The 23,994-nt window shown below is 39.8% G+C and overlaps 2 protein-coding genes across 4 annotated transcripts in view; both read right to left on the bottom strand.

The window, feature by feature from the left end:
* Positions 1-889: 889 nt before the first annotated feature.
* LOC136746749 (H-2 class II histocompatibility antigen, E-D alpha chain) lies at positions 890-7,767 on the bottom strand. Of its 3 annotated transcripts, none has more exons than XM_066699475.1 (6): positions 7,681-7,767; positions 7,121-7,316; positions 6,048-6,368; positions 5,451-5,765; positions 4,785-4,913; positions 890-1,847 (listed from the first exon to the last, which is right to left on the bottom strand). In XM_066699475.1, the coding sequence occupies exons 2-6, from the start codon at positions 7,185-7,187 to the stop codon at positions 1,702-1,704; spliced, it is 978 nt and encodes a 325-aa protein (XP_066555572.1). In that variant the 5' UTR covers positions 7,188-7,316; positions 7,681-7,767; the 3' UTR covers positions 890-1,701. The 3 variants fall into 3 exon arrangements, with proteins under 3 accessions (XP_066555572.1, XP_066555573.1, XP_066555574.1); XM_066699476.1 differs by having other exon boundaries at positions 4,809-4,913; XM_066699477.1 differs by lacking the exon at positions 7,121-7,316.
* A 4,884-nt stretch (positions 7,768-12,651) lies between these two features.
* The window catches only part of bbx (BBX high mobility group box domain containing), a 33,189-nt gene continuing 21,846 nt past the window's right edge, over positions 12,652-23,994 (bottom strand). Inside the window, exons 9-18 of the mRNA XM_066699474.1 lie at positions 23,703-23,780; positions 23,106-23,186; positions 22,738-22,815; positions 21,386-22,226; positions 20,934-21,072; positions 20,317-20,462; positions 20,051-20,140; positions 19,205-19,396; positions 18,713-18,920; positions 12,652-18,555 (exon numbers count right to left, since the gene is read on the bottom strand). Of these exons, the coding sequence (XP_066555571.1) occupies positions 18,468-18,555; positions 18,713-18,920; positions 19,205-19,396; positions 20,051-20,140; positions 20,317-20,462; positions 20,934-21,072; positions 21,386-22,226; positions 22,738-22,815; positions 23,106-23,186; positions 23,703-23,780 (1,941 nt within the window). The 3' untranslated portion in view covers positions 12,652-18,467. The remainder of the gene's footprint in view (positions 18,556-18,712; positions 18,921-19,204; positions 19,397-20,050; positions 20,141-20,316; positions 20,463-20,933; positions 21,073-21,385; positions 22,227-22,737; positions 22,816-23,105; positions 23,187-23,702; positions 23,781-23,994) is intronic.

The raw sequence follows: 23,994 nt of genomic DNA, 5'->3' as shown, positions 1-23,994 counted from the left end.
TGAGTATAGGTATTTCCTTGCTAAATTGCACCTAAAGGCCTAACAATTTGCAGGTAACCCTAGTTACAAGCATAGCATACAGTGAGAAACACAGCTTGTCTCACTTAAATAGCAAAGTAGAATAACATCATCACTGGTTAAAGGACACCTCTATTTTTTGTTCAGAATATAAAAAAACATTTCTTGTATGTTCTATTTTATTTTACTGTTAATCATGCTAACCATTCACATCCTGTACAGACCATATATATGTTTTAGATTTGCAGCTGCTTTTTCATTAGCTTCATTAACCACTGGATGTTACACTTTCATTAAATCTATAGTGTACATCAGTACTTTATCACATTAGCAATCTGCCTGCCCACATCAAACCTTTACAATAATACTGGACCCCTTTCTTAATAAATTAAACCAAAAAACTATCACCCACGGCTGTCAGACACAGCAATCAACCACCTGTCTCTGCTGTCATATCTGCAAGGTGTGAATTAATGTTAACAGTGAACCTCCTATTGGTTGTGCAGGCTCGCTGAGCCCTGCACGATTGTGCAGTCTGTGAAGCAAAAATGAAAAAAAGGTTACTGCTCGGGACATAAGCAAGTGTACTTGTGAAAAAGCTGAAGTAGTGGTCTCTTTTCGGAAAGTCCCTTGCTATCACATAAGCTGCCCAGCCAATCAGCTTCGTGGTTTGAAAAAAACTTCAGAGAGCATGTGTTGAACTTAAAAATTATGAACCCCAATCAGTAAGACCCCTTATTCAAAATGTACAACAGGGGATGGAGACAGCACCATAACAGACAGTTTTTTAATTAAATGCTCCTCAGACTTAAGAGACAACAACATAATGAGAACCTCTGAAAAAGGACAGGCCCACAATGAAATGGAGCACTTAGAGAATATCATCAGCTGTTTTATTTTGTCAGCACCTCAGCATCTGCACCTCCTGTAAACATGGCCAGAAACAAGAGAAAGGACACGTACACAGGAGCTTTACATAAGTTTGATATAAAAACAAGGATACCAGTTATGGTGCACAAATATATAGAACCATGTGTAATGTATGAACACACACATCTTTACCAACACATTCAGACTCACATAGGCTAAACTGGGGAAAAATAAATGGCAGGAAGGAGAATCCATTTACACCCAATTTAACAAAACGTTACATACAGTTTTCAATATGAAACCAAACACACTGTGTTACAGGTTTACTTTCTTGTGTTGTAATTATAGTCCAGGCATCTCCAACTATGGTCCTGGAGAGCCCTTGTCCAGGTGGCTTGAGAGGTCACTCTTCTGTCACAAATTTTTAAACACCTGGAAGTACTTCATTAATTGTTTATAATCTCATTCATTTAGAAACCACTGGAATAATTTATTGACTTCCTCCAGTTCCCTTGCTTGCCTCGCTTAACTGATTAATTACTCACACGTTGCAAGTACAAATTGGTGATTTAGGGTGAGCTATGACATTAAGAAGACAGATGATCCTCAAGACCAGGCTGGAGATGACTGTTACAATATTAACAGCCAGGCTAGGGTACAGACCTACAGTTATTCACTTAGGGTCATGGATGACATTACAGTCAGACTGTATCAAAAAGTGATATAAAAACAAACAGATACATTCAGACATGCTGTGGCCACAGTGAGGGAAAAATAAATGAAAGTGTTGAGGTCACACTGCACTCAGGGCAGTTAGTTTTCATAAATACATTTACTACTACTCTCGTCCTGTGATGTCCTCTCTGTCTGCGTTACCAACGTGCCAAAACTAAGGTTCTCATACACCTCGTTGGTATAGACAGTGGGCTGATTACTGCATGTGATTCTCAGTGTGCGACCTGAAAGAACAGTGAAGAAATAAATAAGATCAATAGAGAACGAAAGGAAAAAACTTAAGAAAAAGTAAACCAAAGTCGTAACACTACAACATTTTTCACTTTGATTAAAAGTATTTAAAATGTTTTAGACACATTTCTTAGGATTTGTGTGGTTACTTAACTATTCTCAAGAATGAGTCCTTGGAAAAAAGCCAAAGAAGAACATAAAATAAAGATAAGCATTCTTTTTTCAACTAGATTAAACTATAGTTTACTCATTTACCAAGACGCACTATCTACAGGTAAACACAAATAATCTTGTCCGGTTTGTGAGCAAGCATCATAATGATGCATTGATAGTAAAAAACAGGTTTCTGTATTTTGGTGTAACAACAATCTGATAAGTATTGTCACAAATTGTCAAAAAAAAAAGCTGCTTAGACCTTATCTTTGCTAGCACATCCTGCTGTCTCTGGGAATATCAAAATATGATTCATCAATTAGATATAGATTTTGATGAGGAAAAAAAAAAAAAAGTAGGCTGAAATGAAAACTTTTGATTAAAGCTGCCTATATTGGAGTAAGTATAATTCAAATATTTTCTCAAGGATCACCTAGTCCTAAAATGGCTGATGAGAACTTGTGGTGAAGTATTATGTCAGCACCGAGCAGTGCTCTCATTTCTAGGTCTCATTCACAGCACCGCAAAGTTGTGCACAATTGCCAGTTATGGTAGAATGTGGTTTAAAATATTTTATAATGTGACATAATAGTCTGGCCCACGACAAAATATTAAGGACCCATTCAAATTTTTCATGAATTTTTATTTCAAATATTTTTTTGTTTAATTTCAGATTTGAAGAAGTAAAAATGTTTATATATTCAAATTGGCAGTTAATAAGGGATAGCAAAATAATATCATAGACCTTTATTCTGAATTAGAATACTGCGTAGCAGTAAGTAGCAACAAATTGACAGTACAAACACATTCAAATGCAACAATTAATTGCACACTATAGAAGAGTGAATATAAAAATATGGGGACACACACTTAGTGTAACTGTCATGTTCATGTGAAATAATTCTCAATTTGAACAAAATTAGTTTGCATGTGTTTTGCATTAGCTCTCATTTAGGATTAACTTTCAGAGAACTTGTATTCAAGTTACACTTGGTCAGCGAGGATGTACATTTTTGTTCCAGAGCTTATGTGAACATCTATCGCCATCTGTTGGATAGACAACTAAACATCACCAGAAGGTTTGTCCGTTTTCATTTTCCTGTGCATCCTTATGCATTTTAAGTTTCACACTGATTTGCACACTTTAAAAACAAGCTAAACACCACCAATCTTTTTTCCCACGGTCTAATTTGGAGAAAAAAACTGAGAGCATTGCTGTAGTATGTTTTTTACTAAGAGGAATCAATACAAAGGGACCAAACCAAAATGTTGACCCACCTGCAAATCGCAAATAACGTTTTGATTTATAAACGGTAGAAAGCAGCTACTTACAATGAATTAAACTGCCACAGGGTGCAGATTCGTACTTTGTACTTTGTTTTGATTGTACCCCAGCATTCTAAGACCAAACGTTGAACTTTGACATCCTGGTGACTTTCAGATTCACACACAGGGTCACGGAGAACTGTGGACTGAGAGCATTACTGTAGCCCCATCACTGAAAACACAAATGTTATATCTGTATTTCTGGTGCCTCCTTTTTGCTTTTGTATAACATGTGCATTTTAATATGTGGCTTTAATTTGTAAGCAGAGATAATGAGCGCGATAGAGAGAGAGAGAGAGACTAGAATCTGCGGTGGGTGGCTCGGCCTAATTTTTCTATTCTCTTTGTGGTTGTGCATGAAGGTGGTGCTTCCTTCCCTGGGTCTCTGAGTGTTTATGAACATTTATGAACATACAAACAGCTACATTCTTCATGATCAGACCAACTGACTTCCTTCTTGGTTCATAAGCAACCCAATATACCAGGTCCATACCAACTCCTACACAGTAGCACAAGAGCCTGGTGACATCTGCACTGCTTGCAAAAATGAATAAACAACAACCCACAATGCAGTGTAGCTGTTGTTTGAAGTGCAACCCAGAGTCTTCTATTAAAAAAGGACAGCGGCCATTTATTCAGGTGTAATGGGTTATTACACAAAACTACCACAGTTTCCAAAACGATTGCCTTTGTATGTCCTTGCGTGTTGGTAGGCGTGTATAAGTAAAGCATCTTTAGTTCTATTGACTTCTGCAATATTATCAGCTTTTAATATTTCAAAGTGCAACTCTCTCCAAAAACATGGCGTTTGTCTAAATCTCAACGTATTGCCGTTTCAGGGTTTCTGGATGCGAGAGTTTCATCCCTTACCCATCAATGAACATACCTGGGTAATTCTGTTCAGTGGTGCCTTAGCATTAACATCTTAATAATAACAATAATATCATCATCACCATCATGATATCTGTGAAATAGCAGGTTTTCTCATTGTTTACCTTCACAATTTACAACCACTCAACAGTCTCAGTCTCATCTTTAAAAACCCTTTCAAAACGCCTCAGACATCCTGAAGTCAGTCATGTACGTCATTAATGTATTCAGTATTTACCTATGAAAACAGCATGCAGATTGAATTAAGTCCAAGTGTTTTGTCACCCCTGACATTTTATATTGTTACCTGCAGGGGTGCACAGCACTGTGGGCGGACTGTCTAAACAGGCGAGGGAAACGGAAATAACATGGTGTGGGAGAGAGGGGGGAAGTGACATTATAGCTGTGATGATAACTGACGGTATCCAAGGCTGTTTGCTCATCCTTTAAAACATTTTACTATTATTTTCTTAAGCATTATAATAATAATAATAATCAAACAATCATCCTGTGCTATACTGAGAATATGAAACAGTACATTAACACATGCACTGTAAAAAACAAAAACAAACTTCACCTACGTTGTTCAAATCGTAATGCCTTACATTTCCCAAAATGGTAACAAAGCCCACTTGCCACCAAAATCCCTGCTGACATAAGGACACAGGGAACCACGATGATGATCCAGTTCTGATTGCAGCACTTATTATCTGAAAAAAAAAAAGTCATTGCATCTCAAACTGGTCGATAAAATATTTTCCCTTCATCTTTCCATTACAATCTGATGCCATGGCAGCCGCCACAATGTGTGGGACTGAGATGTCAGGTTCCAGTCTCACGCTCCTGTTTGCTGACTGACACACATTCTTAAAATATCTAGTCAAAGTTCAAGATTAAATTCTTTCACCTTCTTTTCCTTCACACAGACGCTCAATGCCAGCTGCTCTTAGGCTGACTTGTGAAACTTAATTCTACATTTATAAATCAACATTACAACTACTTTCAGAATCTGAAGTCTGATTCCTCAACAAAACATGGTTATCTCATTAGGGGGAAACAAGCTCAGATATATTCTAAGCTATTGGTTTATTGTGATTGTAAGGAGAACGTGGTACACATTTTAACTCATGCACAAACTGTCTTGACCATGATAATCTTTTCATCTTGATCTTATTTCTGGCTTTGTGGGTGTGGGGCTGATGTGAACATGAAAATAAATAAGGTTCTGTATCTCATGTACCACCAACCTTTCTTTGGAGGAACAGTGATGGTTTTATTAAGGATGACGGGACTGGCAGTGTGGTTTACGAGGCAAGAGATCAGACCTTCCTCCTCCAAGTTTGGTGCGCAAAATGTCAGGTAACTGGCCGCGCTGAAAGAGCCGTCATTGGACAGAACCGAATCATTGAAGGTCACCCCTTCCGATATCCACTCTCCCTTTCTGGTCCATGTGATGTTAATTCCTCGAGGTCTGAAGGACTCCAGCAGACAGACCAGGCTGATGCATTGCTCAGAGCGATTGTAAGAGATGTTCACAATATCCAGTTTCATGACTGGGGGAGCTGTGGGGAACAGGCCAGGTTTACAGAGTCCTGTACATTAACGTCTGCTTTACAACATCAATCGCTTTTCTCTCTCTCTCTCTGCGTTTAAGGATAACCCACTGACTGAACAAGTTTTGCTGAAGAAGAGGTGCAATTCCATGTATTGCTTCTTTAAAGAGTTTGCAAAGCTACATAGGTCACAGACCACTGCTTGCAATTTTTACAAACAGAGAAAAACCAAGGCATGCCATGATAGAAATTAATGCCAATAATAGAAATGTAAGATGCCAGTATAGTTACCTTGTACTGAAAGATTCATGGTGTATTCTTTCTCCTCCACTGGTGGGGGTATCTGTCTTGAAACAGTGCATGAATATTGACCTGTGTCCTTGGTCTCAATATCTTTGATTTCAATTTGGTGAGGTGTCCATTTGACCACTATCCGGTTATCACAGCTGTTTAGGATGATAGTCTCATTTTGTACAAGGTATTCACAGATTTTTCTGGAGCTTTCAACTCTCCTCCACTTAACTGAAATAAGGTCTGAATCAGTCTGTGAATCAAAGGAAATTTTGCAGAAAAGAATGACAGAACTGCCTTTCAAAGCTTCTGTGATGTTATCTGGGGGGTCAAATGGAAAATGTAATAATTAGTACTCCAGCTATTGTATAATATAGCATATGAATATAACACAGCATAACTTTGTTTATTTAATACATTTCCTTTCACCAATTGTAGACTGAAGCGAGATCGCATTAAGTTCAATTGTTTTTTGAATGACCATTTTGAGCAATGATGGCGCATATTTCATTTTATTAAACAAGTGCTACACGGACACTGTTTTAGACATAAATACATATTGTCTTTCATAAAGGGAATGTACATTGGGTTCATAATATTTACAGGAAGATAGTTTAGCAATCAACCAAGCACTAAATTACAATACGATATGATATTTGTTCTTGCTGGCTTTCCATAACCTGCACTTTGTAACCATTTCAACATATGTTTATACCCATCTGTCTCTCCCTATTGAATCTGAATGTTAACCCTGTTTTTTTGTAATGTAACCATTCATAAAAATGTAAATTCTTTATGGACAGATACTTTTTTCTCTCACAATCTAAAAGCCTCCTTTCTCAAACTTGCTAATTTGTTTAGTGTGAACACAATCAGTTTTTGAATGCCAATATTATTGCTGTGTACTATTACTACCCCTGTGAGACAAACATATTATATGATGGTTACTTAAGTTCCTGCTGATATTATAAACACAGCCCACCGTCATTCTTAGATTAGATCATCAGTTAAATCAGAGTCCAAACAGAAGAGCCAGTCAAAATGTGGCATCTTAAAAAACAAGACAACCGTACCTGTGAAAGCCATACATGCTGTGAGAATTGTGCAGACCGTAAAAAGCGATAGCAGCGGAGAAACCATTGTGGAGACAAGTGGTTCTCTATGCTGAAGCTGCGCGTATTATACACCCGTGAGTCTTTCCTGTCCCCTCTTCCTGTGAAAACTATACTTAACTGCCAGCTTCTTCATCAGTTCCTGCATGCAGCAAATCTGTGAAGATTAATATCTAATCAAGAAAATGCTGACAAAGTACCAATATCTCCTCTGACAACAACTGTTGCTTTTATTCAGTTTTCTTCTATAAAGCCTGTATAGTTGCAGGGTATAGACTCAGCCTATAAAACAGATTAACAGCATGAATTGAAAATGTTAAATACTTCTTGGTCTTTGATGGGATTAATTAATTAACTCTTTATAAAAATGTCACAGCGTGGTATCACTGTTATTTTTAGATGCATGGTCAATATTATTATGAAACAAAAATGTGCACATTCTCAATGGACTTTTTTATATTATGCATTAATTAAAAACAAAAAAGACATTTATATATTCTTAAAAAAACAAAAACCCATACCTTGCTGATGTTGTGCACAGTATCCATACAAGGAGAAAGTGCTTCAGGCGCTGAAGAAAGGGGACTGTAATTCACATATATAAGGGACAGATGGAAAGGAGAAATGAAAATCTGTTGTTTTGATTCTTCTTTTCTGGAACTGCTTTACTGCATTTAAAAAGAACAATAGGTTCTGAAATAATTTCTTTATATTACATAATCATGCTCACATGCAAAACAGTCATTAAATGTGTTACACAAAGTAAGAAATCTGCAAACATTACAACTCAGGGTTTGTCCACAAAACCCCTCTAAACACAATAATAATAATAATAATAATAATAATAATAATAATAATAATAATAATAATAAAGCACAGAGGAAGTGAGTGGAAAACATGTAATAAGCTTTATTGCCTGCTAGTAAAAGGAAATAATAATATTGTGTCTGCATACAGCATTAGGAAGAATAACTGAAAAAGTCACAAACCAATGAGACAGGCAATAAACAATGCACAATATAAAATAACGGGTTATTTTCAAATGAAGCAATTTCATAGTTTAATAGTGGCTTTCATCTAAGACCTTTCAGTAGTAAATTATCTGGATTGACGTCTTCACACTTCACATATCAGTAAGGAAATGTGCGGATAAAGCATTACAAAGGAGCTATATACACAGGCACCTTCTGTTTAACATACAGTAATCTACACTGTTGCAGGGCACATGGGAGAACTAAGCACCGGATTTAATAGTGTGGCAACTACAAAAAACACAACAAAAAACAAAATATCTAAATTAAACAAAGAATTGTGTCTAATGTACCTGTGTGTTACAAGTCAGTCATTCAGTTTCACAAAAGGTCTTAAAAATATAATATCTGCAAAGGTTATGTAACTCCATGACAACAATTTGGCTAGATCTACACATTCCACTCACTGACCAATCACACCATTATTCTAGTTAATAGACAATACCTCCTGTTGCCTCTTATTTGACCATGTATTTCTACAATTCATGAGCCCATATTTTGCATACTTTGATTTCCAAACAGTTGGGATTTGCCAGGTTAACGAGTCAAAATCCATCAGGTGCAAATCTACCTGAACAGACAGAAGAGAACAGAAGGTAGATACCATCTAAAGCTGAGAATGAAAGATTTTGGTAAGACAGTGATTTGCTGAGCATTTAAATTTCCATCTTGTCTGGCAAAGAATGCCAAACCAGCACACACACCCACACGCACACGCACTCTTCCAATGGTCAAGAAGAAACACAGAAGTCATTCAACCAAATATGTGTTGTGTAATTACACTGGGGATGCGCAGTAAGAGATCGATTCATCACACAGGACCTGAGGGATTCTGCTGACGGTTGCCATCTTAAAATGATATTCCATACAGCTGCAGGTTACTGGTGCACAGATGAAATGGTTAACAGTAAGTCCTTGGCATCAGCTGTCCAGTTCAAGTTAAAGTACAGGTGAGGCAAGTGGCCATATGCATGTGGTGGTCTGAAATAAAGCACTTTTGCTTTTAACACTGTCATCAATGGCCATAGTAAAGACACTTTGGTGTTTCGTCCATTAATAAAATTGCCAGTTTCCCTGCATTGGTATTGTATATGGGAGTTTGGGGGGGGGGGGGTGCTACAAGGTTTAAAGTGCATGACAGGAGGCCTTCCAGTTAGGATGCACAGAAGACCATTGTTAAACACTATCTAGATGAGGAGGCAGATCTGAAAGACACTACAAGGCCCAACTAGAAACATTGACACAGTACATTTTACAAAGCAAGCAACAAATATAACATAGATCTTGAACAAAGTTGGAAGAGAAGACAGTCAGTATGATTATGCGTGACAGGAAGAGCCTATACAATTACAATACTTCTGATGTATTAGAAAACCTCCATCTTCAACAGGGTATTTAGTGTCAATGCACAGGTCAATCATGAATGAATTGTATGTTCAAATTGGCAGAATATTCATGCAACTGTAATTAGAATACACTTTTCAAGTTGCTCTGGGGTGCCAAAGCGATTGAGCTAACAAAATGAGTCCAGCAGTAGTTCACTAGATCAGAAATGCTATTCTGTTTACTATGGGCTATGCAAACCACTGCTGTGGGACTCCCAACTCAGTTGGAAGGAGATCAACTAATAATTTGACCACATTATTAACCACACCAACTTCCTTCAACAAACTGAAACAATTCTACAAAGCTGATCTATAGCAAGACTATAACAGTTGCAGTTTTACCAGAGCTTTGAGTTCTACAAGCATGTGTTCCAGAGAATCAGGTTTGCGACATCAGCATAACTCAGCTAAAAGCCTGCTCCCTAATTCACAACCTAACACAGGCTTTTTATTACATACCCATGTTGGAACCATAAGCTTCTCTTCCATCTTTGCAACACCAGTGACTTCCCACACAATCGTTGATCATCTATGGGATTATTGGAGTTTTCCCTGACCTTTCCCTTTCCTGGCCACTGTAGCTGTGGAAACCCCTCACTGTTACAGCTCCCTGTGGAAGCAGTTGAGCTCTGTGGAAACGATCAATAGAAAGCGCAATCGCGTGACTGGAGATCCACTCAAAGAGAAAGAATTCAACATGACCTACAATACAAAGCTCCTCTGAATGTGTTATGTCACATGAACTCTGTCAGTCTGTATGTAAGTGGAGTGGATGGGTATAGACTAATGTACAGAAATATTCAGCAATTACATCAATTTCATGCTCTGGGTACTCTAGCATCTCAAATGTAGCAAGCAAGGAAGCGTATATCATTGAACCCAGAGGAAGACAAGTGATTTCGATGCATTAAACTGAACTCCCCTTTTTGGATTTGTGGTCGTCTTAATGGTGAAGAAGATACGTTCTCATAACAGACATCCTCTTTGTTTGGTCTGAGAGTTTGTAGCAAAAGCAAGCCAATACATTCTGATTTCAGACATGTGACTGGTGATTGCAGGCAGAAAAAAAAAAAGAAGAACCTAACAACAAAAAAATGCTGGTCATTGCACGGAAGTTGTGTTTTTCAAAACCACCTCACTCAAGAAGTGCTACTCTGCTGCTACACAGAAGGCAGAGAAAGCATGATCTAACTGGAGCCCCCTGCAATGCATGCTGGTCAATTTGTAGCACACATTCAAAACATTTCTGAGGTGGGTGGGTGAGGGGTAGGAAAAAAATGAGATAGAACGATGGCCATAACAAAAGCACTATTTAGAAAATCAAACTGAATGGGTTTAGAAGAAACATGATATCCTTCAAAAGAGGAGAGCAGTGAAATAAAACAAAACAAAATATATTAAAATGTCAGGCGCATCATATTTCAAAAATATCCTTTTGAATATAAAGTACAGTGAGGGAAAAAAGTATTTGATCCCCTGCTGATTTTGTACGTTTGCCCACTGACAAAGAAATGATCAGTCTATAATTTTAATGGTAGGTGTATTTTAACAGTGAGAGACAGAATAACAACAACGCATTTCAAAAAAGTTATACATTGATTTGCATGTTAATGAGGGAAATAAGTATTTGATCCCCTATCAATCAGCAAGATTTCTGGCTCCCAGGTGTCTTTTATACAGGTAACGAGCTGAGATTAGGAGCACTCTCTTAAAGGGAGTGCTCCTAATCTCAGGTCGTTACCTGTATAAAAGACACCTGTCCACAGAAGCAATCAATCAATCAGATTCCAAACTCTCCACCATGGCCATGACCAAAGAGCTGTCCAAGGATGTCAGGGACAAGATTGTAGACCTACACAAGGCTGGAATGGGCTACAAGACCATCGCCAAGCAGCTTGGTGAGAAGGTGACAACAGTTGGTGCGATTATTCGCAAATGGAAGAAACACAAAATAACTGTCAGTCTCCCTCGGTCTGGGGCTCCATGCAAGATCTCACCTCGTGGAGTTTCAATGATCATGAGAATGGTGAGGAATCAGCCCAGAACTACACGGGAGGATCTCGTTAATGATCTCAAGGCAGCTGGGACCATAGTCACCAAGAAAACAATTGGTAACACTACGCCGTGAAGGACTGAAATCCTGCAGCGCCCGCAAGGTCCCCCTGCTCAAGAAAGCACATGTACAGGGCCGTCTGAAGTTTGCCAATGAACATCTGAATGATTCAGAGGAGAACTGGGTGACAGTGTTGTGGTCAGATGAGACCAAAATCGAGCTCTTTGGCATCAACTCAACTCGCCGTGTTTGGAGAAGGAGGAATGACCCCAAGAACACCATCCCCACCGTCAAACATGGAGGTGGAAACATTATGCTTTGGGGGTGTTTTTCTGCTAAGGGGACAGGACAACTGCACCGCATCAAAGGGACGATGGACGGGGCCATGTACCGTCAAATCTTGGGTGAGAACCTCCTTCCCTCAGCCAGGGCATTGAAAATGGGTCGTGGATGGGTATTCCAGCATGACAATGACCCAAAACACACAGCCAAGGCAACAAAGGAGTGGCTCAAGAAGAAGCACATTAAGGTCCTGGAGTGGCCTAGCCAGTCTCCAGACCTTAATCCCATAGAAAATCTGTGGAGGGAGCTGAAGGTTCGAGTTGCCAAATGTCAGCCTCGAAACCTTAATGACTTGGAGAGGATCTGCAAAGAGGAGTGGGACAAAATCCCTCCTGAGATGTGTGCAAACCTGGTGGCCAACTACAAGAAACGTCTGACCTCTGATTGCCAACAAGGGTTTTGCCATCAAGTACTAAGTCGAAGGGGTCAAATACTTATTTCCCTCATTAACATGCAAATCAATTTATAACTTTTTTGAAATGCGTTTTTCTGGATTTTGTTGTTGTTATTCTGTCTCTCACTGTTAAAATACACCTACCATTAAAATGATAGACTGATCATTTCTTTGTCAGTGGGCAAACGTACAAAATCAGCAGGGGATCAAATACTTTTTTCCCCTCACTGTATATAAGAGACCACATCTATATATTTCACAAAAAGTACCCCAGTGAAAGCAGCAGATATAAGTATAGGGTATTTTAATAGGTGTTCAAGGAATAATAATTGCGTCAGCAGACAGTGTTATGACAGATAACTCATTAAAACGGGCTGGAGTAAACGGCTAAGGTGTCCCTTTCTAATCAGGGTGTCAGTAAGGCAAGGCTGCATGTACAACTGGGCTGTAACAATCAGGTCCATATACATCATGATACAGTACGTTTTGCCATAAATTAGATCACGCACACAATGTACAAACTTTCAAGAAGATACATCATAGATCTGGAGAACCACTTTCATTGCTCAATCAGTCACCTGTCATACATTCCTGTAATGAGCATTTAAGATATATCAATCGTTCTGGGTGTATATCCAGGTGTTAAGACTATTTGGATAAATGAAAAAGAAAAAAAAACAACAGATGAAAATAAATTATATAATTACAGGGGGTTTGGCAATTACTTTAGTTTTTATACATAATATATAAAAGTATGTCCCTTGCCCTGCCCTTCAGATGAGGAAATTTGCTGCCAGTTTCCTTTTGGTGTCTAAATCAGGGCAGTACCTACTAAGTTGTTTTTCATGGTAAGAAAGAAAAAAGTCCTAATTTCAGAGATACATTTACATAAATCAGGTCAACACGGATATCCCCCAGTTATCAGTACAGCATCTGTCTCGTCTTATCTCCATACATCGTAACAAACTATGAACTTGTGTAAACACCCTAAAACGTCTCCATATACAAGCCATCACATATCAGAAAGTTTAGACTGAATTGTAAATAGAAAAATACAGGTACAAAATCCATTACATTCAAGAGACAGTACTAGCACAAAGGGTATTATTAATAATAGTTTAACTAATATAGGAACTCTAGATTTATATAGGCATCTTCTATATAGAAAAAATGGAAGATGGTTTTTCAGGGTGGGATTACAAATCTGTGGACCAAGCATTTGTTTTAGTTTTCCTTTTAAAACTGATTTCATGCCAGAAGAGTCAAATAATCGGTTAACTGACACAATTTGCCTAAAATAATTTCATTCATATTTACATACAAAAAAATAAAATAGAAGGTCATTTCCATAGATGGATGCTTCCCCCAAACAGGTGACAGAAGGACAAAGGGTTTGACAGTATCTAGTGAACATCAAAAATAACAGTGATGGGGTGGGGGGGGGGAAACAACCCTTTGAAGAATGTGATAAGATATTTTGGTTAAGGATTTAAGGTGCAAATATTGTCTTTTTAAAAGAGGCATTTAAAGGTGTCAGTGTTTTTCTACACCATTCCCACTACAGGATTTAAGTCATAAGAATAACACCAGAAGTATTGGTCAGAAATTAGTTGTGCTGATATAGTACATCTGTTACCTGAAAATATCAATGCCCCTACAAAGGATCAGTGCAACTGCTAATCTATGCATTTTATTGGTTTGTATTGTTTTTTCCAAGAGACTGTCCCCTTTTCTTTGGCAAATGTCTGCTAAAAAACTGCATGGTTTTATCAACAACTTATTGTAATGTACAGCGAACAAGTCTGCGGTGCTCTGTGCTTATTTACGTGAAATAACATTTTCTGATTGTTAATAAAATGTGCTTTGCTGGTATGCTATTTAAAGGAAATATGTGAAAGGTCCTTTGTTTAGTCTTTTTCATTTCAGAGGGAAGTTTCTGGGTAAGTGCCATTAGCAGAAGAACAATTTAGTGACTTCTGCAAATTCACTATAAAGGGACATTACAAAATGGGACTATTCCATGAATCCCTTTTACAGGACTTAATTTTACTTATCAAAAAATGACATTTTAACATATTTCCAGGCTGCGATGCTCCAATTCTGTTCTCTTTCATTTCAATGTTATTGTGTATTTGTTATGAAGGGAAATCAGTGAAAGCAATTGACTCAAGTTAACTTAATAATTCCTTACCAAAATGTCACTGTTAGAGTATGCAGTATGACTTTGTTAGACAGTGGGAATGCAAGATTAAACCAAAAACAATCTTTGTCATTAAGAAAACAAGCAAAAAGTCTACAGTTTGTGGAGAGAAAGGACATCTTTGGAACTGTTAAAAAGGGAGAGGGCAAAACACAAAAAACTGTGCGGCCTCTTTCCAAAATGCAAATACTGTGCAAATACCCAGCAGACATTGGCCAAAAAAAGGAGATGCATTTGCTTTGAGAATATATCCTCCTGGAAGCAGTGAAGCATTAACTATGGTACTACAAGCGTGCAGGGTTTCTCAGTGCTCATCTGCTTAACAATTAAGCAAGGATACTTTTTTTCTTCTCCATATGAGCTTTTTGACAACAGTCTTAATCCAGTAAACTGGCCCCCCAAGAGAGGGTTCCGAGGTTGGGAAGAAAGAAATCACAACATATATAAAAAAAAGCAGATACGACAATTTCCTAATGCACACACACAACTGTGTCAAATGAAAACAAAAAGTCTCACAAACACATTTACAGAAAATCTTACAAAAGGAATGAAAGTAAAAGATTAACTGAACGTATGATCCTAAAAAAAAAGGATGACATAGATTTCCTTGTTTCAAGAAACAAGAAAATTAGCATTGCACCAGTGAGAAGGACAGACTAACAAATGTTTCACTACTTCAGCTCCAGCAAACTAGGTGTCATTCTTCCGCAGGGTCGGACAGACCGAACTGGTGCGGTTCTCTGTGCATCTCGGTTGATGTTTTTGGTTTGTTAGTGTGTTTTTTTTTTAAGGAATCGTAATTAATTGGATGTGAGATGCAGTCTGAAAAATTGTCAGACTAACGCCATACACAAATATATGGAGACGCACCCTTTTACAGAACTCCTGAAGAATTCGGACAATTAAGGTTTGGGGAGATACCACGTCTGAAAGTAACTGCATCGAATCTTGTTTTTGTTTTGTTTTTTAAAGTTAAAAAGCAAATGGTAATGTGCAAATGTATATTGACAAGACTTTTCTTTTTAATGATTGGGTTTGGGCTACATTCCATTTTCTGCAGAAGCTGGTGGTATTGGTGGTCCTGTAATGGTGAAAGAGAACAAGGGATTAAGTTCCTCAAGCAATTTCAGATACGGCAATGCTTTCTTCTTAATAGGTCACACTTCATACGAAGGCTGTATTGTGTCTGTTGTCACCAGCTAGCGACTATCCTCCCCTTAGAGAAGAATGACAGCAGGCTGGATAATTGAGAAACATTTTGCTGAAATCTGAATTCTCACTCATGATACATGCACCCAAAATATATGCACCACCTGTATACGAGGAATGGCAGAATTCTTTACACAACATACACTGGGATTATAGTTGTAACAGGTTACTTGAAAAGGGAATGAATGCCTGGGTGATCCATTTAAATAGAAAACAAACAAACAAACAAACAAAACAAAAAATGAAGCAATTATGATTTTCTTCAAAAACAAACTTTTTTTTTATGCTGACAGTAAATTTCATAACCTACAAGGACTGGACTGGTCCTTCATCAAGGGTTATCAGAAATAAAAAAGAAAAAGAAAAGGAAAAATTGCTTAATACGAACCCTATTAAATAAAAATAGAAAACTAAGCCTTTTCTAGCTAGAAATTAGTGCAGTGTCTGTGTTATTAAACTAGCTATCATAGGAAACTAGTAGCACACATTTGGATTAGCTATTTAGATGCTACAAAGACTGCTGTAAGGTCAAGTATTGATATCAAATGCATTTTATCTTTCAAGTATTTAAAACTGATATTTCGTAAGCATGATTTCTGTGTTGCGCGGAGTCTCAGTCTAAACTGCAAACAAGATGACAGCAATGTATGCTGCCATTGTGGAGACTAGCTTGAGATGGTATGGTGGCTGAGCTTTGGAGTGTCTAGCTTTAACAGAATAACCTGTATTCTGCCCACTATCCCCCAAAAAGTGTGTTGAATTGTGTGGCACACTAACATCTGTACAGGACTTGAAAAGCCAATGATGACAACTGAGAAACGTAGCTGGTTGTGTGTCAAGCAAGAGGCACAGTCCCAGCTTTATTTGTCACTGGTTCCACATTCATTTCTTATTGACTTCGTCTTTTCAGATTTATAAGTTAGGCCCATGAAAAGGTTTTGGACAAGTTCCAGGTCTTTCTTTCATTCTTTTTTTCTTTCTTTCCAAACATCCTATCCTTGTCTTCATTCATGTCAGCAGATTTTATGTGTTGATAGAGAAGAGAAATCATAAAAGTTTAGTTATTGATGATGAATTGACTTGAAACTGGTCTAAAACCTTCCACAGGGCATAGTTTCAAATCTGAAAAGATAAGCCAATGTGAAACCTAAGATAAACCATTCGGGACTGGTCAGAAAATCTTGAAATCAAAACCAGACTGTTTCTCACCAAGCATGGGGTGTTCAGTAAGTATAGCAGACTCCCCTAATATGACTACATAGTACAAAGTTATTCAAGTAAAATTATTTTAGGGTAATTTAGGGTAGGGTAAAAGGATTTAGGCTATACATTTCTGTGTGAGAGTGTGTGTGTGCTAAAGTATTTTCAGGAGATCTCTTTGATATAAAACAAGAAGGAAGTTTCAGCCACAAATTGAAATGTGATTAGAAAAATATTAATTCTGAGACGGCAAAAGGCAGAAGTGACAGAAACATCAATATCTCCCTTCTCTCAGAATTACTATGCCAATCTAAGGGTATTTTTGTAGTTTCTCGAAAACCAATTCCAAAAGAGATAACTTTATTGGGAAAGGAGAAAGCCTTCCCTTTTTGTGTGTGACTTAAGACAATTGTCGATTCATGCACAAATTGTTATTTTCAATTTGCAGGCATAAAGGGAACGTAGACTTCTCTGTAATCTCAACATATATTTAGTTGTGTTTATTAATAACTTTATAAATATATATATATATATATATATATAGATATACATAAAAATAATAATATATATATATGTGGTTATTTTATTTTTAAAATATGTTTTTTCACACCACAAATTATTATGGTTTATTTTTAACTCCTTTAAGTTAGTGCCTTCAGAATAAATTACTTTGGTAAACCCATAATAAATTGGTAGAAGCTATTATTAGAACCTCTTTATCCATAGTTTTTTTTTTATCCTACCAGTTTTTCTTTCCCTTCTGTTAACGCACAATAAATTATTTCATATTCAGAGGAGTCTACTGTACATCTTTCGGTCCAGAGATTTATCCCCAGGCTGCAGCACTTACACGTTGGAAAGACGTCTGGTCATGTGGTTTGAGACGAGGTTAGGAAAGCATTCATTGTGCTAGAACACAAATATCTCCCGCATTACCTCAGCCGGCTGTGCAACAAAAAGGTAGTGGTACAGGAAGCGGCTGAATTAAGGAAAATGTGACCTTGACTCTTACGATCTCATCTGGTAAGTGCAGTCAAGTGTAGATTACCCAGGTAAACAGGCAATGTTGATTTAGAAAGGAAAAATAAGCTAAAGTGGAAAAATATACTGTATATACATTTTTTTTTTTCTTCTTCTTTAAATGCACTTTTTGTTTTCAAAACTTGACCTTATAATGGCAGCCTTCTCTCGCGCAACGTAATCTGCTAACCCGTCACAGCCACCCAATGGAAAAGCCAAACTTTGGGACCAGCTCTATTCCCATTCCTCGATGCAAAAACCAGTTCATCGGGGAACCACAAGAGGGGAAAAGTCGCCCGCCGAAACCCACGCCCACCCCCCGTCCCCAACCCCAGTGTTCAATCGGCTCCCCCTGCCCAGAGCTGAACCCCGTGCGCTCAGGACAACTTCCCACAATGACCTTCCATCCTCAGGACATGGCTAGGAGGTTAGGAAACGAAAGCACACTGTTTCTCTGCTCTACACGTTGTGCCTTCACTGGTCGGCACAGGAGATGAGTACGGGTGCCTGGGCTATGTCCTTCGCCTGTCCCTCGCGAGGCATGGTTACAGTGTGCTGGCTTCTGCAACGAGAAAAGAAACACACGTTGCCTATAGAGATACTACAGTGCAATGGGGTGGTGAAGGGCAGATACGAAAGCTGGAGAAGTGAGGCAGATATTTTCAGGGTGTGAACACGTGGGAGTTTGGTTTATGCTGGTGGGAGGTTGCTGCGTGTACCTGTGCACGTTCTCCATGGCTGCTACCTCGGCTAGGGCAGCCAGACTGAAGAATGCAGGGACGGGGGACACACCGGGCCGGTCCGGGGTGATACTGCCCTCCAGCTGTGACGGGGTGTCTGTGTAGCACCCTTCTTCATTGCATAAAGTCTCTTGGGTTAATGGCTTGTCATCCTGGTCCTGCGCCAGCTCCTTGGCTTTGTCATCCACTGACAGAAAGACAACAGCAAAATCAAATTCAGGGCGCTTTACCAGAACCTTAAGAGTGGAAAAAAAACACCTGCTCACTCCACTAAATCAATGCAGTTTTAAAGACATCTCTGTTTCACTTCAAAGGAGTGTACTTTGCTGGACAAAACCGCCTGGTGGTCGGCTGCTCGCTGCAATCTCGCCCAGGCACAACGCCTTGAGTATTGTCCTCTACATCTCACACCCACTTCCTTCCCCTTCGCCTCCTCCCTGTTACTCTGCGCCCTGAGAAGCAGTCACTCACCCTCTGCTGGTGACACCCTGCCATCCGCACTGCGCACTAGGTGTGTAATCTTGCTCTTCCTCGCCTTCCTCTTCTGGCTGCCCACCAGCATCTCCGCAGCCCCCAGGGCCTCCAGGGAAGCCATGCTGGGGGGCAGTGCGAGCGTGGCCTTCTGGGCGGCGTCCATCGTGGCGTTCTCTTGTGCTGCTATGGCTGCGGGCAAAGACACGGGTCACAATCTGCTACACTGGGGGGCGGGAGAGCCCTGGTAGTTAACACTTTATTCCCCTGTTATGCATTTGTGCTTTCTGTAGATTTATTCCTGCAGTCAGCTCATTGTCTGCTCTGTTTTCTTAACTATCCAATCCAGTTCACTCCAGCTGGAACTAGGACACCTGTCAACTAGAACGATTTTATTCATATTCTACTTCAAAGCCGATGACATTGACAGGTCTGAGGGGGAGCACAGATAAAGGTGTCAGTGCTGATCATGTTATTTTCAATGGGTTGGAGGGAACAGTATTCGAACAAGCTTAAATCAGACGGCCTGAATGCTGCTGAGAGACTCTTTCTGTAGTGATTCCCATGTTAGAAGAGGGATCAGAAATTGTGCAAGTCAGACCACTAGCCTTTCACCAGCGGACAGATGGGGTCGCACACGGCCCAGACCGCTGGCCGAAGGAGCTCTGAGGTCTTGGGTGCGCATTATTTGGCCTTATTTGCCAAATCAGAGAAAATCCATTAGGAAATGTAATATCTAGACTGGGGGGACCAAAGTCTTGAATTACATGAACATTTAGAAGAGAAACAAACAAACAAACAAACAAACAAAAACAACAACAATGAGAGATGAATGAACTATTTCACCTTTATCCACTGTATGGGGTTTCTCCTTTTTGTGCTTGTACTTGCTAACAATCTTGTGGAATGAATTCTTTTTCTGAGATGGAGATGAACCTAAGATTAAAACAGGAAGAAAAGAGCACAGCATGCTATGTTATATGAAATATATGTAATCCTGAACTGAAATGAGCAATTATCAGGTTACAGACACACACAATAACAGTAAGAGACGAACTCGCAGTGCTAAGAGGAGAATACATCAGCAGTTTCCCACAATGCACTTTGCTGACCTTTGCTTGGTTTGGGTGGCTCTGCTGTGCCAATCCCGTTGTTCTTCTTCTTCTTGGTGGCAGAGTTCTTTCTGTCGAAGGTCAGAGGGCTATACTGGGGCAGGCTGTTAAACTTCTTTTCAAACTCCTCTTCCAGCTTTCCTAGCCTGCACACAACCCAAGAACTGTTACACACCACCCTACAACTTCAAGCACACAATCTGTATCACTTAAAATACGTTTTGGAATTTTCTGCATAGTAATGTATTCCTTACTGAAGGCACCATCAATTCTACTTGGAGAAGAGTTCAAAGGAAAACATTGTGTTACCATCACAAAAGGATTTTCCCCATCCACCCAATTTAATTCTATTTGTGCTACTCATTCACAGGCAGGACGCATATCTAATTTCCTCCCACCACAAGTGTTAGAAAATATAACCGGACACTGCTAGTGGTTACAGAATCACAAAGTGACCTACATAAAACTTCTTAAAGCCCATCTTCAGATGAGAATCTCGAAACTGTAAATGACCATCATATGCCAAAAAAACAAAAATCTGGATACATCTTTGTTTAAACTAATTACTTTCAGGTAAATGTACATTCTTTGAAAAACCCGCTAATGTTTCTGCTTACCCTGCGACAGACTCGTCTTTTGATTTGGATTTCTTCAGCTTCTTGGGGTTGCTGGTCCCCATCTGTGTGAATGCCCAGCTCTCGTCAGTCCAACCGCCCTCATGATCGGAGACGCTCCCTCGCCCTGCACCCCTCTTACCTGGGATTGAAACACAGAACTGGGTGTCATAGCAGTCATTCTACACACAGCATCAAATATGACAATACCAGCACTGAGACTGATTCAACAGGTATCTTTACTGGCAATATCTTGGCAGCCCACGTCCAGAGGCAATATACTGAAGAACAATTAAATTACTTGTAAGATATGCATTTTGTTTGGACCTGCATAATTTAAAAACAAAAGAAGACAACCACTGCCTTTTGCCTTTGGTACAGTATGTAATGACTAGGTTCCCCTGGGGCCCTCAGAGACACTATTCTTTAGCCACATTAGTGTCAGAGTGCCGTACCTCGATCCACATTGGCCCGTAATGACGTCAGCATGCCTTCAGACACCAGAGTCTTATACAAAGCGCCTTTGCAGGTCCTCTCGGACTTCCGCGAGCCGCAGCTCTCCGGCTTCACGCCGCCATCCTTCTCTTCCATTTTCACCTCGAGCACCGGTGGGCTGGGCGGTGGGATGATCTCTTCCGTGCTCATGGGGGGCTCCATCTTCACATCCATGTCCTCCTCTGCCTCTATCTCCTCACAGGGGGGCGTGGAATCCAGCTCCGGGGGCTTGGACTCTTCCGCTGGCTCCTGTTCTTTAGCCTTGGGCGGCTTCTTCACTTTGGCCTTCAACTTCTTCTTTGGTGAGCCAACATCCCCAGGGCTGCCTTTCTCTCCGGGCGGGGGGCGGGCCTTCTTCTTGGGCGTCTCATCGGCGCTATCTCCCGCCCCCCAGTCCCCCTTGGCAACAGCCTCTATGGTATAGATGACGCTCTCCAAGTCTGACTCGGAGGACTGGCGCTTCTTGCAGCTCTTCTTGGGAGACCCCTTCTCGGTTTTGGGCTCCTCGCTCTTCTCTTTCTTCTTCTTCTTCTTTTTCACCTTCTTGGGCTGGCCAAGGGCAGGGGGGCTGCTCTCCGTGGGAGTGGAGGAGGTGGAAGAAGAAGAGGAGGAGGAAGAGGAGGAGGAGGAGGCGAGCGGGAAGTTGGAGGCGTCCCGTGTTTCGCAGCCCTGCGTCACGGGGTCGGTCTCTGCCCCACCCTCCGCAGAGATGCCCTCCGGGGCACAGGGGGCTGGACTTGGCTCACCCACAGACAGAGGGGCCAGTGCTTCGATTTTCCCTGCCTCGGATGCTAGGCACATCTAATGCAATTACACAAATAGCAAAAAGTGAGTCCAAAACATTTAACCTAGATGAGGGTTATAGTTTCAGATAGGGGGAAATACACTGAGAATATTTTTTTGGGGGAGAAACAAGCAAAAACAGTATATAAGTTTCCAAAGATTATTTTTACCTAATAAATTCATGAATTTAAGGTTTCATCATGGGTAGCATTTAATGTTATGAAAAAAAAAAACAAAAAAAAACACAATCCTATAATCAAAGCAATGCTGGTTTCCCCCACTAGGTGGCAGCATTTATGTTATAAAATAGAGTGTAATGTACGGTAATGATGTGTTGATATTAGTAGCACTTAATAATCTGTAAAATATGATTAGCGTGGTTTAATATTCAGTTGAACTTACTTAATACTTAATAATATTCAATCCTCTGCAAGTTATTTGTGGTCCTAGATCAATTCTTCTGCAGGTACGTCCCACAGTGCTTAAAGATTAATCTTAATCCAACCTCTACTGGTCCGAAACCGCTTACCTCTGCCAGCTGGAAGAGCGCTGACTGGCCACACTGCTTTACCTCTGACACAGTGGACTGGGATGTGCTGGAGGAGATCTGCTTTAAAAGAGACCAGGAGTCTTTGTTAGATGTGTTTATTATCAGAGACAAAGATATTTCCCTGAACGCCAGCTGGGTGCTGGGCAAGGAGTCCCAAGGCAAACCTATCTCCTTCCTTCACTAAGCAAAACTGATCAGTGATATAGAAAGTGGTTCTACTAAAACACAGCCCTCAGGTCACTGTGGTGAAGTAGTGAAACATATTGAAACAGGTTCTGACTCAGAATGTGCCATAAAAAGGACCAGACGCTGGAGCCCATGTGTGTCTCGCGCTCAGATAACTTTACCTCAGCCAGCTGAAATAACGGGGATTTCCCACAAGGCTTTGCAGGGTCAGTCAGGCCCAGCTGAGATGTATTCGGAGAGATCTGAAGGGGAAAGAAAAGGATCTCAGTGTCAGAATCAACAGAGGTTCACGATGGTAGACATAACAGAAAACCTTAAACAGACTACTGGAAATGCTGTCAAGATCATGTGTGGCACTATTCTCAAGGCTGCAGTTTTACCTTCATTTTATGACATAACATGTTACAGAAAACTGATTTCATGGCACCAGAGCAAGGATAAATTAAGAATAAAGATAAGATGAGCTGATCTGACATTTCAATTAGTGTTTCTGAACGTAACTATTTATGTAGAAAGGTATCTGTACTGTTATTTAAATTGGTAAGGTACTGATATTGTGCTCAAATGGAATTAGGCTACATTTTCTGTCATGTAAGATTCTGCTGCCAACACAATAAGGTAATGTACTGTTTATAGTTATATGATATTTTTCACAGTATTTCGGCTTGGCGTGTTCTTTTCCAATACTCTTTGGTTAATAGTCTCTCCGAACTGTCCAACTACAGTCCTACAGTTTTCAGTTGCGGCAATCGACTCACCTCAGCCAGCTCAGACAGGGTGGACCTGCCACTCTTCGTTGTGTCTAACACGGGGGTCTGTGGTGAACTCGAGGAAATCTAGGAAGACATGGAACTAGAGTTACCCACAGCGTTACAATCCCAAGGTCTGGTTTAAAAGTCTCCAGGATGAAAATGGGAGCTACAGTACTCACAATGCTTTACCATTAAATAAAAAAAACATTATTTCCTCATATTTTCCCTGCAGGTAACACTCGGAGGTATTTTTTTACAAGCATCCTATGTTGCTCTCTAGCTGTGAATGGAAAAGTGT

The sequence above is a fragment of the Amia ocellicauda genome, chromosome 3 (genome assembly GCF_036373705.1).
Source record: "Amia ocellicauda isolate fAmiCal2 chromosome 3, fAmiCal2.hap1, whole genome shotgun sequence".
In the NCBI taxonomy this organism is placed as follows: Eukaryota; Metazoa; Chordata; class Actinopteri; order Amiiformes; family Amiidae; genus Amia; species Amia ocellicauda.
The sequence above is the reverse complement of the archived record's forward strand: the minus strand, read 5'-3'. Positions and strand labels throughout refer to the sequence as shown.

Coding starts and splice junctions, on each gene's coding strand:
- LOC136746749 (XM_066699475.1), bottom strand. CDS start 7,187: ATGGTTTCTCCGCTGCTATCGCTTTTTACGGTCTGCACAATTCTCACA. Junction 5,766..6,047: donor CATGAATCTTTCAGTACAAG/GTAACTATACTG, acceptor TGTTCCCCACAG/CTCCCCCAGTCATGAAACTG. Junction 1,848..4,784: donor GGCATTACGATTTGAACAAC/GTAGGTGAAGTT, acceptor CTGTTCTTTCAG/GTCGCACACTGAGAATCACA.